The following is a 17,811-nucleotide window of genomic DNA, read 5'->3' as shown; positions in this document are numbered from 1 at the left end:
CAGATTGTGAGCTGAATTAGCAAATGCCTGTATTGTCTACTCTTGCAGGGAGAAGCAACATCTGAAAAATGAAAAGCCCTGAAAAGAGAAGGCTTTTCCTTCAGGACCCAGACACACAGAACAGTAAAGGGGAAATCGAAAGGGGAATATAGATGGCCAGAGCAGGTTGGAAGGATGGAGGAGATTTCATCGGAGGGATGAGGATGATGGGCTTGAGGAGGCGAGTGTGCAAAAGGAGTCGACACGGGCAGTGTGCAGAGGGGCGAAGCAGCACAGAGTCTGCAAATGTTTTATTCAGAGGGAGAGATTATCACAGGCTTGTGGTTTTATCTCATTTTGGTCGTATTGACAGGAAGTTTCAGGAGGGAATCGCTATCGATTAAAGACGCTTGGTGCATAAAGCATGGTGAAAGAATGCAGTATACGCTCTGTCGGTGAATCGTATGTGTGTCATGCCCATATGCCGCGGCTGTAACACTAACCTGTGAGTGTAAGTCGGCGTGTTAAAATCGATATCTTCTGGCATGGCTGAGGCAGGGAGCTCGCACTGCTTGCATTAGGCTTTTCTCTCTAATTGAAATGCATTTGGCAGGTGTGAGGAAATATTTGGCACTGTTTCACAAGGCAGTAGTAAGATTTCCACATCTTATGGCCCCTTTGATAAAACTACTTGATTTATGTGGATATTAAAATTCTACACAGTCTGGCTGATGCTGTATAATGACGGCATGGTGACTGAAAGATAAGCAGTAAACTCGGAAGTATGGCATCCTCCAACAAATTTCACATATTATTATTACTACAGTCTTTTTGTATCCCATGCTTTATTAAACAGTTAAACAGTCATCAGTCACAGCTTCTAGGTCATTTTTGCTAGCAGTGTTTGCTCTCCCATCAGCTGAAAGGGAATCGGTAATCACACTGATGGAGTGCAGTTTGTCTTGGTTAAGCAGAAATGCTTGATGCTCATTGCAGGCCAGAGTGTCACTTACAGCACAGTAGTGAGCTCGATCACTCTGCCCTTTATCTCTGCTGCCCCGTGGCTGGAGCACAGCTCGGTCCTCTCGCTGTTGTTCAGAAGTGACCCTGGGTTTATAGAGCGAATAAGCAGGATAAAGGGCTGTATGATTAATGCTGCTGGCTGTTAGATTGCCAACTCAGGTAAGGCTTTGATATACACATGTATCAACCTCTGCTTGCGCCATCGTGCAGCTACAACCATATATTTGAGCCTCCCTGACAGGCCTGTTCTCCAAAGACACCTCCACAATATATGCTCAACAAGAGACCATAGATAGCGTGACGTCACCTCAAGTTGCTCAGCACACAAATATGAATCCCACCATTGTCCTCGACATCGATATGATGCTACAAATCTGCAGCTCAAACAGCAGCGTTGCTCTGTGTTATTGATGGTATTCTCTTCCTCCCTGGGGCAGGGCATTGCAGTGTGATGCATAATAAAGCAACAGACCATATTTACACAGTGGCCATTTTACCTTGACATCATGCTCAGGGTTAGACGCTTGAATGCTTGGCTGATGTTATGCTGCTGTTTTTTGGATTGCAAGTCATATAAATGTTGGGAATCTGTCAAAATATTATTATTTCACCACTTTCCAAATGATCAGCAACTGATCAGATGATGGACAGTGAAAATCTAGGGGGACAATAGGGCATAATTCAGGGTAAAACAACATATGTGACAACCATTAGCTTCTGTTAGACAACAGCTAATGTTAGCATTCATCTACTTCCATGCTAAAGTGACTGTTTGATAGTGAATCACTGTACAACAGGAAAGGCGTGAATTGATTCTTAAATATCTACGCACATCTGGGAAACATTTAAGCATGTAAGTGGAACACACTGGACGTAATTAAATAACACTGTTCGCTATGAAGTGGTTGAATGCTAAAGTTGGCTGGTAACAGGTTATCAAATATGTTGTTTTATCTTGAAATATGTCCCAATCTCCCTCCGTATTTTCACTATCCATCATCTTTTCAGTCGATGATCGGGAAGTGGTGAAATGATAATGTGTCGTCAGGTTTCCTATGTTACTACAACCCAATAGCTCACCTTAGCATTAAACTGATGTTACTGTTTGATTAAAGCCAATGTGTTTCACCTCCAAGCTTTAACACATCTGTCAGAGATGTGTGTGCTGATATTTTAGAATTAATTTACAGCATTTTTTTTACGGCATTATCAAACAGTAACAATACCTTGGAAGTGGTTGAATTAGCTTAGCTTACATTCTCAGATGTCTAATGGAAACTAATGGTGATCAAATATGTTGTTTTATCCTGAAATATGGCCAGATGTCCCTCTAGATTTGGACTATCCTTGCCTGTCAGATTCCCAGCTTGTTAGCTAAATATCAGATTAAATTTTATCTTCCCACCCTGAGCGTGAAGAAAATGGCTGCCATAAGAACATGGCCTGTGGCCACTGCAGCAAGTTCCCTAATCTCCCATCTGGCTTACATTAGTATTGTAAAGCTAGTTTGGTAAAGGTGGGTTTTCTCAGATGGCTCCACCTCTAACCTGAGACATATTAGGTTTTCCACACAGAATGAAAAATACTTCTTATTTGAGCAATCATACCTCGTGATATTCCAGTAACAACAGAAACAGAGCGCTCTCTGCCTGGTTTAGGAAGTGATGAAAATGCTATGGTCTTTGCACAGGCGCTGGGAGTCCCAATCCACAAGAGCGCTGGTGGTGGAGCTTCGTTCTGCTCCATCCACTGAACCCCTGTTTATGAAGCCTGGTGAGGCTGAGCATTAGAAACCTGGTTCTCTTTATCATTTCTCTTCATAAAAAAAAAAGACCTTGACTCACCTTTCAACAAGTTAAAAAAAAATCACCTTTACAAGGAGCCGAGAATGCTTTGTGTCTCCTTATGTGCAGCGTCAGGGCCGTTAATCTTTCGCCATTTTAAGCGAGTTGCTATTTTTGCATTGTAATATATGCAGTAACTGCATGTGCGTCTTCATTGACAATGATTTAGTGATAATATGTCTTCAGATGGCTGCGACACCAAGACCCCATTAACACTAATCTGCCTTGTGGTGTCAAGGAGTGGACATTAGTTTCCCGCTCTTGACTGACACTAATGACTTTGCAGTTCCTTGACTTAAATGGACTCAGCATATGTGTGAAATATTTTTGGGGGATTTATTGTGTTTTCGAACCAAAACTATAAGCATGCAGTTGTTACCTACAAAGAATTGACACATTTTTCCTGCTGGCATGTGCGCCGTATTAGACTACAGTTGACATATAGCTGGTCATAAATATTTTCCTGGTGGTGTAAATTGGAAGTAGGCATGGGGTAAGGATATGACCTCCAACACGCTTCACAACACACACACCACCTATCTGGTGTCAGTGCAGAAGCATCACCATGTCGCATGCGAAGGCTCCTTGGAAGCCCTCATTAGCCCTCAGGTGGTCCTGCCACACACTGCAGGGGTTTGTTGGGGATTTAATAACACTGAGTGTCATCCATCATGGCAGTGTGAGTGATTTACATGGACCAGCATGCACCTCTGCAGGATCACATACACCGTCATAAATCCTAGACACTTAACTCGTGTCCTCATGAGCGAATGGGTGTGAAACCAAATCCGCAGAAGACTCGAGGTATTTCAGGGATCGTTTTAGCTTCCTTTGTGGTTTTTTCAAATGGAGGATGTCATGCCAATGTGCCCATTCCCACGCTGCTTCTCTGTGAAACATCTGTGCCTCAGATCCCTCTTTTTTGACGATGCAGCTGACTACTAATGCTCCTGTGCTGTAAAGGGGCCTCAAGTGTCATATTGTCATGAAGGAAGCAGCAACAAAGAGAATTAAGTATTCTCTTCGGCCCAATAACATAAAACAAGCTACATGCAGAGCCGGTCATCTCTGGCCTGCAGCCAAATCCTCCATTAGAGTCTCATGTAAAAACCTATTGGCAGGTTCTTTGTGCTTGTGTGTGTGTTGTCGGTTATGACTTATTGCAAAAGGAGCTGCAGGCAAAATTCACCTTAAATTTCCTTGATTCAAGCAAAATATGAAGAAGGGAAATGCTCAGAATAATGAGCCTGATCACACACAGTTTATGTAACCTTTGTGTTTGATGCACATAGGCTGACAGATGGTGGGTTGAAATTTTGAGTGGTGTAAAATTACCCTAAAGAACTTAGGGTACCTGGATTAACCAGGGGAGCTGTTATTTTTTTTAGCATTAATATTTGAGAATGCCAGTGATAAGAAGAAATTAAAACAGTCTTATGCAAGTCGGGCCACTCGATGCTGAAGAACCTGGGAAGTAATAGACTCTACCTTATGTACGTAAGGTGCATGCAGTGTAATTGAGCCACACAGTGTTGTATTTTTTTACTGTGTGTGGGCTTAAAATGTCATTTTTCATCCATAATAAATGTTTCTGACAAAAGAACTTCAGCTAAGATGTACTGCAGGTCCTCTTAAAACCACACATCACTCGTAGTCGACTCCTATTATTTTGTCATCAGAGACCTCCAGGAGAGAGGTAGAGAGTTGGCCCTGCTTCTCAAGCTGTGGCTGATGGTATTTTTAGAACTCTTACAGTAGGCGTTGAGATAATCAGTGGGTATAATAACCTTGTTTCTGCAGGAGGAGGTGCACAAGGTCACGACAAGGTGCTTTTATTTAGTCTGAAAGAGATTAACAAATGTGCACATCTGCAGTAGTCTGGTCCAGTCGACTCAGACAGATATTGTAGACCTTTAAAGGTAAAGTCTGATGACTGTAGAACCCCGTTTGAAAGAGACAGATAACCAGAAACATCTGCAGTAAGAGTCAGAATATTAGGATTTTAGGAGAAGGTTTTGAATCCCAATAAACTTTCTTTTGTTCTCTGTATTGTTTCATTGCTGTTTTATTGCTTCACTTAATGTCGTTTCTCTTAAGAGAAAGATGTGTAAGCCCGTACAATATAATACCAAGACCACAAAGGAACTGGTGGACTTTCCAACTATTTGATTACTACACTCATGCTTTGTCGCAGAGGGGCTTTCACTAAGTCTTCTTGAGGCTCCCACCGGCAGTTTAACCTTCAGTCCAGGCATGGCATCGATAAGCAGAGTGTCCATCCCGTCGCCAAATGTACGGGGAATTCACCTTAGTGACTCGGTGAGATGAATCAGATCTCTTTGAGACATGCGGCATGGAGAGAGGTGTTCTCAGCAGCTTGTTTTTCCACAGCAACACATCGCAACACATACTGAACCAATGTGGAATCCAGGTGTTTACTGTCAGTCCTTTAATGAGGAAATCAAATATTTAGATCCTCAAACACAGTCTTTTATAGATTGTTCAACAGTCGTGGCCACCACTTTATGAGGGGAATTGAAGAGGTGTGTATTCCTCATGAGGTGCAGAGTAACTTGTGAGCATCAATTGAATGATAAGGCCATCTTGAAACAATTACATGGGCTGTTAGCTCCATCTGAACCCCTAGCAAACTCTGCTGGCAGTCATTTAGTGGAGCACGCCACGAGGTTAAAGGATAATTTTCCGTATGGGGATTGAATAGGTGGAAACCTTCAACAAGTGAAGATATAAAACGGACAAGTCACTCGTCTGTGTTGAATAGATTTGTGTTGCATCTTAAGTTTATATGTGAATGAGCTCAAGTGAATAGGAAACTTGCTGTTGTAGGTATAAAGCCGTGTTAGCCAAAAAAGATTAAGTAAGTGTACTATATACACTAATAGAATAGGGTAATTTTTTATCTAAGAGATGTCAACATGAAGTAAAACATTTAATTTTCATAAGTGTGATGTATAATTGTGCAAATGAGTACTATAGTATAGTATAATGTGCATATATTAGAACAGATATCTTACCATTGGTTAAAAAACATGGATCAAAATACTCTGGTTCAATTCTGTTGATATATTAGAGCCAAGAGGTTTTACAGAGGGGATTTTGGATATCTTTTTTTTCATCAGAAAATACAATTTTCTTCATGTTGAGAGTAATAAGATGATTTATAAATCAGGCGATGGATGGTGTATGAACAAGCTTCTCTGTAAAAACCTTCAGAATATAGATAGGAGTAAAACAGTAAAACAGGTTCAGACTGTGAGAAAATTGTCTCTTAAGAGTGAGAAAATTGTCTCTTAAGATATATATAAATATATATAAATATATATATATATATATATATATATATATATATATATATATATATATATATATATATATATATATATATATATATATATATATTATATATATATATATATATATATATATATATATATATATATATATATATATATATATATATATATATATATATATATATATATACATGTAGTAAAATCCCATACATTTTGATACTAAGAATGATGAATAATGCTCACATTGGCCCTGATAGCAGCGCCCTGTTCCCAGTGTCTCTCTCTCTCTCTCTGTGTGCCAGTCCTGTTTTCGACCACACATCTCCTGTGCTCCTGTGCCTGTTCCCCAGTCCTCATGCGCCTCCTGTATTCCTGATTTATTCCTTGCAATTTTTGTATTAATAATGATGATAATGATAATGACAATAGATTCAATTTATATACAGTAGTGCCTTTCAGGGTACCCAAGGACACTTAACAAATTAGAACAAACGTATATGAAAACAAACAAAACAAAGAATAAATGGAGCACCTGTCAGTCAGCACCGCAGGGAACAGCACCCTCCGTCCAGAAGCGAACTTGCATGCTCCTCTGCCCACTTGCCCCTGTGTGTGTCTTGTGGTTGGGTCCTTTCTTTCTAACTGTTACAGATTGCTAAACTTCAGTTTTTTTTCAAAATGTAAACAGTTAATGGTAAATGTCACAGGATATATATTGTTTAAAAGAAGGATGAGGAACGATGTTGTGCCGTCAGTGTGTGTGTGTGTGTGTGTGTGTGTGTGTGTGTGTGTGTGTGTGTGTGTGTTTACATTTCTGTGTGCTCTCGATGACTTTTCATTTCAACTTGGCTGGTTCATAATCACTGTAAAATCTTGAATCAGGGATGTGGTAACTCAGCTCTGATTGATTAATTTCATTAATAATACGTCAGGCAGAAGTACCCCACTCATAATGAATGCCTCCTTGGCCTGATTTTAATCACCTAATAGCAGAGTGAATGCAGATGAATGAGTTCTGCTTCACTGCTTCTTGTAAACAATCTCCCTCCCTCAAACTCTGGCAGTGCCGCATCCACTAAAACCAAGTTCTCCTGACTGTTTGCGCTCTCACAAAAGTGTGCTGTACAGATTGACCGTATGCTGTACTTCATTATCGCTTCTGGCAAGAAGTAATGGAGTATGTGATTTTATTACAAGGGGGTTTAATGTGGTGTAGTGTACCTATTTTTAGTCCACTGCTGGCATACTGAGATTTGATGGAGTCGCAGACTGCTGAGTTTGCACCAGCAGCACTCCACCTCAGATGGACTCGTTGCGGCATACATCCTCTGTGTCTGCATAGGGATACTGGTCCAGTGCTGCCTCCAGTGTGCGGAAAAGGGAAATGTCACCAAATCTGTCTGTACTCCATGAATGAGTGAGGCAGTGGCATTTGGATTGATGCCCAGGACAAGAGATGCTTAGTCCGTGTTTCTGCTGAGCTGTGCCCAAGTTACTTTCATGATTGATCAGCGGATGGTGGAGCTCCATAATGAGCAGGTGGCCTACTTTTCCCAGAAAGGCAGCCAGTTTTCCCGATGACCTAATGATGCAGGGAAATGCGTGCCACAGTGTGTTTGTCAGGCAGTGGGGCTTCTAAATAAGAAAAACAAACATGTGTTTGATTGTTAAACAACATCTACTGCAGTGGGTTACTGCTTTACTTTGTTTTGTTTTTCTGCGACTGCTGTTAGATTCTCTCCATATGTGAACTGTTGTTTCTCCCCCAGGGCTTTCTACCTGGATCAGTCCAACATGCCACCTAGCGCTGCACCCAAAGCTGCCCTCATAGATAAGGTAAGAACTGCCTTGTGCTGCATTCATGACATCATGGAAAAACTGAAGAATGGGATCAGATCTCAAAGCTGCAATGTGGAAGTGTTTGCACGTGTAACATGTTGGAACCTCCAGAGTGGACAACAAATACACAAATGCCTGTCTTACCTGTACTTTGAAGCTGATAGGAACCAGGACTGGGCAATTTATCAATATAATATCATTGTTGTGATATGAGACTATTTTAGATGTTGTTATATCACCACGTGGCACAATTATTGTCTTTTCCTGGTTTTAAAGGCTTTTGTCTTTTTGTCTCCCAGTTCTAGAATTCTTTTTTTTTAATTCATTTAGGAATTAGAAATTACTGTATAGATTTAAAAGTTGTAAGGAAGCCAGATAGAGAGTCAGCTGATTGTCCCTCTCTTCAGTAACCATGATACAGCCTAAAAATATTGCCAGTGTTTTCCCAGTGAGCAGCTCCTTTGAATCATAAATCTGTGAGCACTGCATTGCCAGCACAATCTGAATCTACCTGACAGAAGCACTTCACAATCTGCACATCTACTCTTTTTGTGCTCTACTTTGCCCATAAACAAGCTGGGATCTGGTGTTGCATCCTGCGCTAACCCATCTCATTCTGTTTGTGCCCAGCTGATGCGTCCCCTGAACGCTCTGGAGGAGCTTTACCGTCTGATGGAGAGTTTTATCAGCTGTCGCCGCACCGCTGCCTGTCAGTACACCGCCTGCGGGGCTTCTGGAGTCGGGCTGCTCACTGTGGCCTCTGAGCTCTGCTCTCGCCTGGGAGCCACGCACATTGTCATGTGCAACAGCGGCGTTCATCGGTAAGTAATACTGTACAAGTCTTCCAGTTCTAGCCTCCGGTTCAATTATACATCCCTGCTTATCATTGTCTTTGTTTTGACAGCTCTCTTGCAGTTTCTCTTTCTCTTCCTATCACCTTTATCATTTCTACCACACTGGTTCTGTGCACCTTCTTTTATCCTTCATGCCTACCTCTCAATTCCATGAGAACCCTCCTTACCGCAGGGATTTTTTTCTATTAATGTTTCTCTGCATTAATTACCAGCAGGATATTCTTGCTAATAGGGCCCATTGTTTCTCAGACCAGATTAGGGACTTCTAAGCAGGCATAGCATGTTACACAGGAAGGAGACAGGTCAATTACTTCCATTCTCATTGAATTCTATATATGGCTGCTTAATTCACCTGCAGCTGAGGGCACCATTCATCAATGCACGGAGACAGAAATATCCTGATCGTTTGTCACCACTGATCCCCAGTCCCAGCTTCCATCTCTCCCTCACCCACCCATCTCACACCGGTTCCCTCTTTCTTCATCCCATGACAGTTTCCATATCTTTTTGTCTCAGTCATGTGCACAAGTTCACGCACACGCCTGCTCATGCGATCGCCAAATGTGACTGATGGCTTGATAAAGTGCCATGGATGGAGCCGCCTGGTTGCCTGAGCTCTAATAGAAAGTTCCTGTCTGTGCAGTGACTGCTGCTACTTTATTAACCCACAGGCTGTGTGTGTATATGCATGTGTGCGCCTGTGCAATTATACCCATTGGCCACAACTCACCCAGGCAGGCAGGCTAAGTGTACCGTGACACAGCAGGTGACAGGACCAGCCATGTTTAGGATTATTTGTGAACTGGCTTTCTCCTAAAATACTGTTTTGCCCTCCAAAGCTGCAGACTGATGGGTGTATTGGATTCTAAGTATCCACAGAAAATCAATGCTATTAACTCTGACAGTCAAGGTTTTTATGTATGACCCTTACTATTGACAGAATACACATTATGTATGGACAAACCAATTTTATATATATATATATATATATATATATATATATATATATATATATATATATATATATATATATATATATATATATATATATATAGGCACAATTATGAGATATATATGAGACACACACAACACATACATATACATATAGAAGAATCTCTGTATTGCTCATGTAAATTTGAGCATGCAAACTAAATCTGGCATAATTGAAAAACCCTATGAAACCAAGCCAGTAGATTAGTAATGTGGAAATTGCATTATCAGTGTGGCAGCCTTCGCAGGCTCTATTGATTGGATTAGTTGACTTGATGGATGAGTTTTAATAACAGTGAAAGCGAGATATTTTGGGGGCATCAGCAGTTTGCAATGCACTGTGCTCCTCACTTCTTCTCCAGACTTTTTTTTTTTGTCGGTCACTCCCACAAAAACCATTAGGGAGGCTAAAAGAGTGCTCCTGTCTGATCGAAGCAACTAAAACGATGGCACAAGGCCTCATACACAAGGTACAAGGCACTAAATTGTTCAAACACTTGACATTTTTTCCTTGTTTTTTATTCATTACACTCACAATTCAAGTAGGGCTGTGCGATTCGAAGATATATTCTGCATGACAGTAGACAAAGGTCTTTCGTTTCATATTGTGCTCGACTGTTTATTTTGTTATGGACTGTAGTAAATAACACCAGTGGGGTTCAAGCAGGAATTTGCATGAAGGCAATTAGGGCGATCTAGAAGATATATTGTATGTTTTTTTTTAATCCAATAGCAATTACAAGTTCTTCACAAAAATGCCTAAAACAACACCCCACAGGGAAAGGGAGTCAGCCACACCTTAAATTCTTTATGTATTTAAATCTCCTATTTTGCAATTTATTCCCACCATCGGAAAGCATGAGTTTTTGACTCGTTGATACTTCTGACTCGTGAGCATGGGTCAGGTATAAAAAGTCCAACGCAAAGTAGAAAAAAGGGGATTTGGCTGAACCAAAAAAAAGTTAATGTTAAATCTACTAGATCTGGATTTTTATTTGGATAATAATATTATAATATAATAAAATTGTCAAAAAACACCCAATCTCACAATTTAAAGAAAGTGAGGAATAATTCCCGGATCATCCTTTTATCCAGATTTGTACCAAAAAGGTAATGGGGTCTATTCTGAGGGACACTGTTGAAAACACTGGTGAAAACCAGACCGTGACACGAAACAGGCCTTTCAATTGTGTGTATTTAAAGAATTTAAAGAAAAATGTGATACGTATCGCTATGTGGATGTAAAATCACCTCTACTCGGAGTGGGGATTTCAGTTTACACTTCCCCTCTGCTCATCGCTCCTCTCTGCATTTTCTCTCTCATTCCTTCCCCCTTCTTTTTGTGTGTCGCTCTCTCGTTTCTTCTCATTTATCAGCATGGACTTGGCTCTGGAGGAGGGTTAAATGGGATATGGGCTGGAACAACATGAAACAGATGGGTATAAATCACCTCGTACTATCTCACCAGCCCTAATGAAAAGGGAAGCCGTGCAGCCTCACGCGCACACATTGACACACTCAGATTTTGTGCAGTCCCTTCATCTTGCTCCAGCTGAAGAGATATTTAAAGATCCTCTGTGGGTGACTCCCCTCCCCCCCTTTCCTTTATCGGTGTTGAAAGCTCAAAATGGGTGCTTAAAATATTCCAGGGTGGCCTGCGAGAGGACATCTTTTGCCATTCTCCGCTGGGATATCTTTTGGCACACACCTTAGATGATTGTTGAGTTCATTACTTTTATCACATCATGTCATGCTGTCATAAAGTTATGCAACTGGAGGGACTTTTAAATCCTGATGTTGATGGCCTCTGGCAGCAATAAATTCCAAAACGCACACCTTTTTTTTTTTTTTTTTAACAAAACTTCTGTTCTCAGTCAGTGTGAAATCCTTCCACAAGAGAAGGATATATTTAAACAAACTGCTCAGATTTCTCAGCAGCCCCTTGGCAACGTAACTCCAAGAAACCGAGCCTGGCAGCAGTGGAACTTTAGACAGTTCAATTTGCAGTGAAAAGGCCCTGGATCGATATACGAGTACAGCTTGTTATCATAGAAAGGTCACCAGGGGCTCTGATAGCTGCCACTGGCTCGCCAAGAATTCATCCGCATGCTGTCATCTATCTGCATGTGTGCCTTGAGTGTGTGTGAGTTTGCTGTAACTAATGAATCACAGACTCACGTCAGCACTCATTTTGCACACATCACACCCATGGCAGTGAGAGTACACCACCTCTGCTACAGGGAGACACGCCGACTCGTCCTTGGACCCTTTTTCTCTCGGCCGCTGCAAGTATCAATCTTGATGATGTGAAAAGTGCTGAAAGTCCGAGATGATGTTCAGTCCTCTCCTTCTTTCCCCCCACTCAGCCCAATAAGAGATCAGGAGGTTTGTTATTCTCACGATGTTTGCTCACTGAGTGACATTTCAGCGTCGAGTGAAATGATTCATTAGCGATGAGATGAGCGAAGGTGAAGCGGGGGGGGTGTGATGGCCATGACAAGGTGTCAAGTGGAGCAAAATGCGAGCGGGGAGATTTGATTTAGCTGCACTGAATTCTGTCAAAGATTCATCAGATCTGGATAAAGCCAAGAGTTTGAGTCTTGGCATGCATTTGTTTTCTGTTGATGTTATTTCAGCGTCAGATCTCCCGTTCAGTCTCCATCTGCTGCAAAGCCTGCTTTGTTGGGATGAAAGCATGTTGAGAGTTAGACAGTCTTGAGTCAGAGAACGTGTTTATGGTCACGGCATATGGTTTTATTGTGTCAGATAGTTCTGACGAAATGTTACTACGTACATTTACTAATTTCACCAAAAAGGTGGGGTTACAGGTCTTGGCGAGCACTACTGCATATGTGAAAAAAGTTGTATAAACCCTTCTGTGGCTCCAGAGGAAGTTTCATCTGATAAACTGCATCCAGTGATGTCACTCAGTGGCTAAGCTGCATTGTGGGTAATGTAGGCACCAGGTTTTGAAATGGAAGACGAATAATGCAACTTACTCTTTGTTTGGCTGTCTGGTAGCCTTGCAGCTGTGACACATCCACCACTTTCGAATACAGACTGTTTTGATAGTACAGCATCTCTGAAATAGGAATACTCCCAAAATGGGATCAACAGGAGCAGTACTCTATATCATAATTTCCATGCAACATCATTCATCATCCATATCCTTAGTAAGAACCTGATGAATATGCAGCTAGAGAGGTTTGAGCTTGACCTTATGTTTTCCTCTCTGACCAACAGCTGCACCCTGAGTGTGACACTGGAGCAGGCCATCTTGCTGGCCCGAAACCACGGCCTTCCCCCTCGCTGCATCATGCAGGCCACTGATGTCATGAGGAAACAGGTACGTACTTAGTTACCATGTGCATATATAGCCTCTCTTTATGTCGACAATGATCAACACTCCCTGGAGTAACACTTTCTCACTCTGGGAGAATTTTTTGCTTCAATCCACCACACAATTTCCGCATCCAAATTCATTAGATAAAATGTATGCTTGATTGAGTCAAACTAGGCTGCCAACAAAGTGTTAGCTATGGATTTAACAGCGTCAATAGATTAGCAGTTATGTGCTTTTACTTTCTGTGAAAGTTTGATTTCTCTCAGACAATTTGACTTCGCTGGGAATGCAATTTTTAAAGGCAGCCAAATGAAAAAGTGTATTTTTTCCTTTTGGTTATGAAAAGTGTTTGCTGCTGTCCACAAGTAGAAATCATCAGCTCTGCTGCTGCCTATGTTATAATTTCTTCTGCCTCTTCCCCTGTTTCACCCATCTGATTTCGATCTTATCAGATATGCATTCACTGCCACCAGAAAATGAATCCAACCAAATGAGGGAGTAAAAAAAAAAAGTAATGAGAAACTGAACAGATTGGCTGAGAGTCTGGAGCTTGTCAGTTTTTCGGCATGTCTATTAGGGGTCAAGGGACGTTATTCCCATTACTTTCCTCCGTGCGCACATATTTTCGCCCCACAAAAGGCTGCAGCCATGACCATGTCTTGGCCACTATTTCAAACTCTCATCCGAAGTTCTGTGACTGCTGGTTATATTTGCTGTTTTGCAGTGAGAGGAGAGGTTAGTGGAAAAGCTGAGATCCTGCGGGAGGAGAGGCATTTAATTTCTACACTCAGAGAGCTGCTGGGCTGCCAGCCAGGAGGATGCAAGTCTGTGCATTGTGTGACCTTGAGTACAGCTGTGTGTAGCTGGAAAAAGATGTGCTGTGGAGGGTGTGGTTTGAGATATCTTTAATGGAATATGAAGAGGTGCTTGTATGGAAATCGGCTGTTTGGGTTCATTTGTCATGTCTGCTTTCTAGAGCAGAACCTTTTCATTACTTTTTGATTGTATCATTTTTCTGCAACCATCACTGGACATTTTGTGTGTCCTTGCGTCATCGTTGACCTAGACTTCTCTGAGGAGAGATGGTGTGGTCCTGATAGAGAGCAGAGGGGAGTCTGACAGTGTGTGTGTGTGTCATTGCTCTCAAACATCAGCTGATGAATCTGATGAATAGGAATCTCACACAGGTTTTGGATGACGCCTCTCGCTCCTCTCTGAATAGTCATACCTATTCACAGAGAGGTTATGTGCACTGCAGGACCCATCTATCGAGACCAGACAGCATCATTCAGAATCAGAATGCATGGGGCGAAATGGATCCAATCACAGCTTGAGGTGTAAATGTCTGCATAATAATTCCCCATATTTGGAATGTATAGGAAGAGTATATGTATTGTATCTAAACTAGTTAGATAACTCATGGAGTCACCCTTTTGGACTTTATTATTCTTGTTTCATAACATGCAAGGGACACGTTAGAACTGTTTTTACAAGGGTTATATGTAGTGAAAGCCTGCAAATCCAGATGTAACAGATACTGGGTTGCGGTTCTTAAGTAATGTAGAAATGTGAACATGTTTCGTATAATTGTATGTTAATGCACACATGGTGCATTTTGAATGCAGTCATTGTTTGTGACGGTAAAAAAGCATTGTAGGACTCTGCATGAAAAGTAACAAAAGTAACAACAAGCAAAAAAAGGCAGCAATAAGATGGGAAGTAAAAAAAGTACAACAAAACATGACTCAAATGGAGGGCACCTAAATCAAGAAACAACTCAACTGAAACTTTTGTATAATTTTGTCCAACATATGTTTAACTCTTCGCATAGCAATGCTGCTGAGTTGATCTGTTGCCACAGTTCCACCACATGGATTGCTGTGAAATGTTGTAAATTCAGTTATATTCCCTAGAGGCAATCCTCAATCTTCCTCTTTTATTGAACTACTGGGTGGATGAATTGCCATGAAATTTGCTGCATGCATGTATGTCCTGCAGAAATCCTAACTTTTTTATTTGGCACCATCACAACGTCAAATCTTTTAATTTGTCCAACGTTTTTGGTTTTAACCTGACGTGCCAGATGGTTTGTTAGGTAGAATCATCTGCGTAGTCACCCTTGGAAAGCGTTTTGGAAAAAGGCAGGCACGTTCCAACAATAGTTGGCAGGTAATTGGAAGAACCATCTGTCCATCATGAGCTAACTTTAACCAGTTTAACCAGGTCAATGAACCATATGACTGTCAAAGCAACCCTGCTCCTAATTAACAGTCACACAGAGCTGCTAGCATGGCTGTAAACTCTGAGTTTTGTTACCTACCTCAAAGATCCATAAACTTGTATCATAAAGTCACAAATCCAAAAAAGGAAAGTGTTGCATGATTCACTCTTATAATACTTCAGGCATCATGAGATATTTTTGGTTTTAGAGATCTTGTGTTTGTAAATGAAGTAACTGTAATAAAAAAAAAGTTTTCTTTCCCCTGTCTCGTCACATGCACTCTGGGTGTTGCGTCCTTTAGGGACATTAGGGGGCATCTCTGTCTGGAGGCATCAGAATGGATGGCCGTGATAGGCATCGAATAATTGCTGATGCTATCCAGCTATCAGGACGCAACTCGGGGCAGACAGTGACATGGCAGACAGCGGAGTTGTAACCGAGAGGTCAGCTAATGTACTTTTGTCCAGTGGCTTGCTCTCTATCCAAAGAGGTCATCAGCGTCTCCTCTTTGAGCAATGATTCGATTGTGTGCCTTGGCTTGCGTGTGTGCGTCACAGAGATGGAGAGAGCGGAGGGTGTGTTGTGTGAGTGCAGGTGTTCGTGTCTCTGAATCGAGAGGCTGAGTGGCTTCCTGCCCCCCTGCAGTCGTGTATCTGCCGACTCTGCGCGCTGCTGCCAGCAAACAGCAACATTAGCAAAGAGCAGACATGCTCCTGACTGGGAATAATCAAATGCTGCAACATACGCAGAACAAGAACCATTCGTCTTCCAAATGCCTTACTGCTTGCTTCTATTTCCTCACAAAGGCTACTCTGCATGTGCTCTTTTGCAAACATGGCTGAAAGAAGACGGATACTCAAGATAGAAAGCAGCTGTAGCTTAAAATATTTGCAACATCACATCTTATATACAACCAGCAATATTTTATAGAGCAGTTTGGGTTTGACTGGAAGCAGCCTCACTTTGAACTCATATTAATCCAAAATCTCCACGAGAGGTGTATTCGAACCAAGATGGCCTCCAATCGTTACACTGAGACATGGGCTTCTTGTGTTCCTGAGGTTTTATATAAGCTCCTCTTTCTATGGTTTTTTGATCCTGATCCATGAAGTCATGAACTGTCATTGTGTGTTTGTCTTACAGGGGGCAAGAGTTCAGAATTCTGCCAAGAACCTGGGAGTGAGGGATCGCACACCGTCATCAGTCCCAAGGTAAAACTGCAGTCACATCATGTATTTATGTGGGGCAACATCGTACATCATTGTACATGAGAGGATCTCTGCAAGCTTTGCATGTTATAGCTCATTAACGGCAAATCACACATATTGCATCACTGCTGGCCATTCTGTCAAAGTGATTTTCCCCTTGCTTCCAGGCAGGCATTTGTTTCCATTAATTTAATTTAGGCATTAAAATCAACTTGGGGAGAGAGAAAGATGTGTATTGCCTCAATGAGCATTAAATCGCCACATCGTAGTTGGAACCAGGAATTGATTTTTCTTCCTTGTTCATTTGAACATTTTAGAGTCCGTAATCGAAGCACACAACTACAGTAATAGTTCTTTATGATTGCAGATAGTCAGAGATTGTGTGGAAAGTCTGTAAGAGGGCTTGTTCTATAACGGACATAGCTATTTTTTTGTAAAGGTCAAGTGATCTAAGTAAGAAAGCATAAGAAATGTACATAGCTTGTGCTGACTCTTAAATCCCAGATGCTGGTGCTTACTGCCGATCTGCAGGATCAGGATCGGGGCTGATATGGGCATTTTTCCACTGATCGGTGATCAGTAATTTTGAACGTGGACCCATGGCTGATTTTTTTTTTTTTACGGCAGAGCACAATTTGTGGCAGACGCACGCATAACGCAAACCTGGCAAACCTGGCAAACCTGTGGATTAAATGTCTGCAGTGTGGAAATAACTTAAACCAGAAAGTGAAAGTAATCCAACAGTGACATGTAACATCTGCAGTCCGACTTTTTGCGAGGGGGGGTAACAAAAGAGCTGCATTTCATACTACACATTTGGTACGATAAAATATTACAGAGAAGCCAATTAAATTAATCGCTCTGGATAACCAGCTCATCTCCGTGGTAGAGGATCAGGGTTTTCTTCCTCACCTGGAGTTCTTGAAATTAAATTACGTTATATCCATATCCACTTTCGAATTACAACATGTCGGTATGCATGCTAGTTTCATGGGTTTCATACAGCAGAGCATGTAAAACAGGCAATTGAAGAGATGCTGAACGTGCGTAGACTAAGTATCGGATCGGGACTCGGTATCGGCAGATACTCAATATTAAAGGACTTGGATCGGGATAAAAAAACCTGATTGGGAAATCCCTACTTAAAGGTGTTATTGATAACATTCAGCCACTAAATCTGGCAGCATCTAACATAA

At 41.5% G+C, this 17,811-nt stretch overlaps 1 protein-coding gene and 1 long non-coding RNA gene across 2 annotated transcripts in view; one reads left to right on the top strand and one right to left on the bottom strand.

The window, feature by feature from the left end:
- prex2 (phosphatidylinositol-3,4,5-trisphosphate-dependent Rac exchange factor 2) overlaps window positions 1-17,811 on the top strand; it is a 99,310-nt gene that overhangs the window by 79,038 nt on the left and 2,461 nt on the right. Inside the window, exons 37-40 of the mRNA XM_037079519.1 lie at window positions 7,930-7,996; window positions 8,630-8,820; window positions 13,087-13,189; window positions 16,551-16,618. Of these exons, the coding sequence (XP_036935414.1) occupies window positions 7,930-7,996; window positions 8,630-8,820; window positions 13,087-13,189; window positions 16,551-16,618 (429 nt within the window). The remainder of the gene's footprint in view (window positions 1-7,929; window positions 7,997-8,629; window positions 8,821-13,086; window positions 13,190-16,550; window positions 16,619-17,811) is intronic.
- On the bottom strand, window positions 4,897-8,570 carry LOC119008840. Its single transcript, XR_005071570.1, has 5 exons — window positions 8,144-8,570; window positions 7,382-7,795; window positions 6,693-6,802; window positions 6,404-6,543; window positions 4,897-5,293 (listed from the first exon to the last, which is right to left on the bottom strand). It is a non-coding gene; the product is annotated as an uncharacterized LOC119008840 (long non-coding RNA).

This window comes from Acanthopagrus latus, chromosome 19 (assembly GCF_904848185.1).
Source record: "Acanthopagrus latus isolate v.2019 chromosome 19, fAcaLat1.1, whole genome shotgun sequence".
Classification (NCBI taxonomy): domain Eukaryota; kingdom Metazoa; phylum Chordata; class Actinopteri; order Spariformes; family Sparidae; genus Acanthopagrus; species Acanthopagrus latus.
This window is presented reverse-complemented; position numbering and strand designations above follow the sequence as displayed.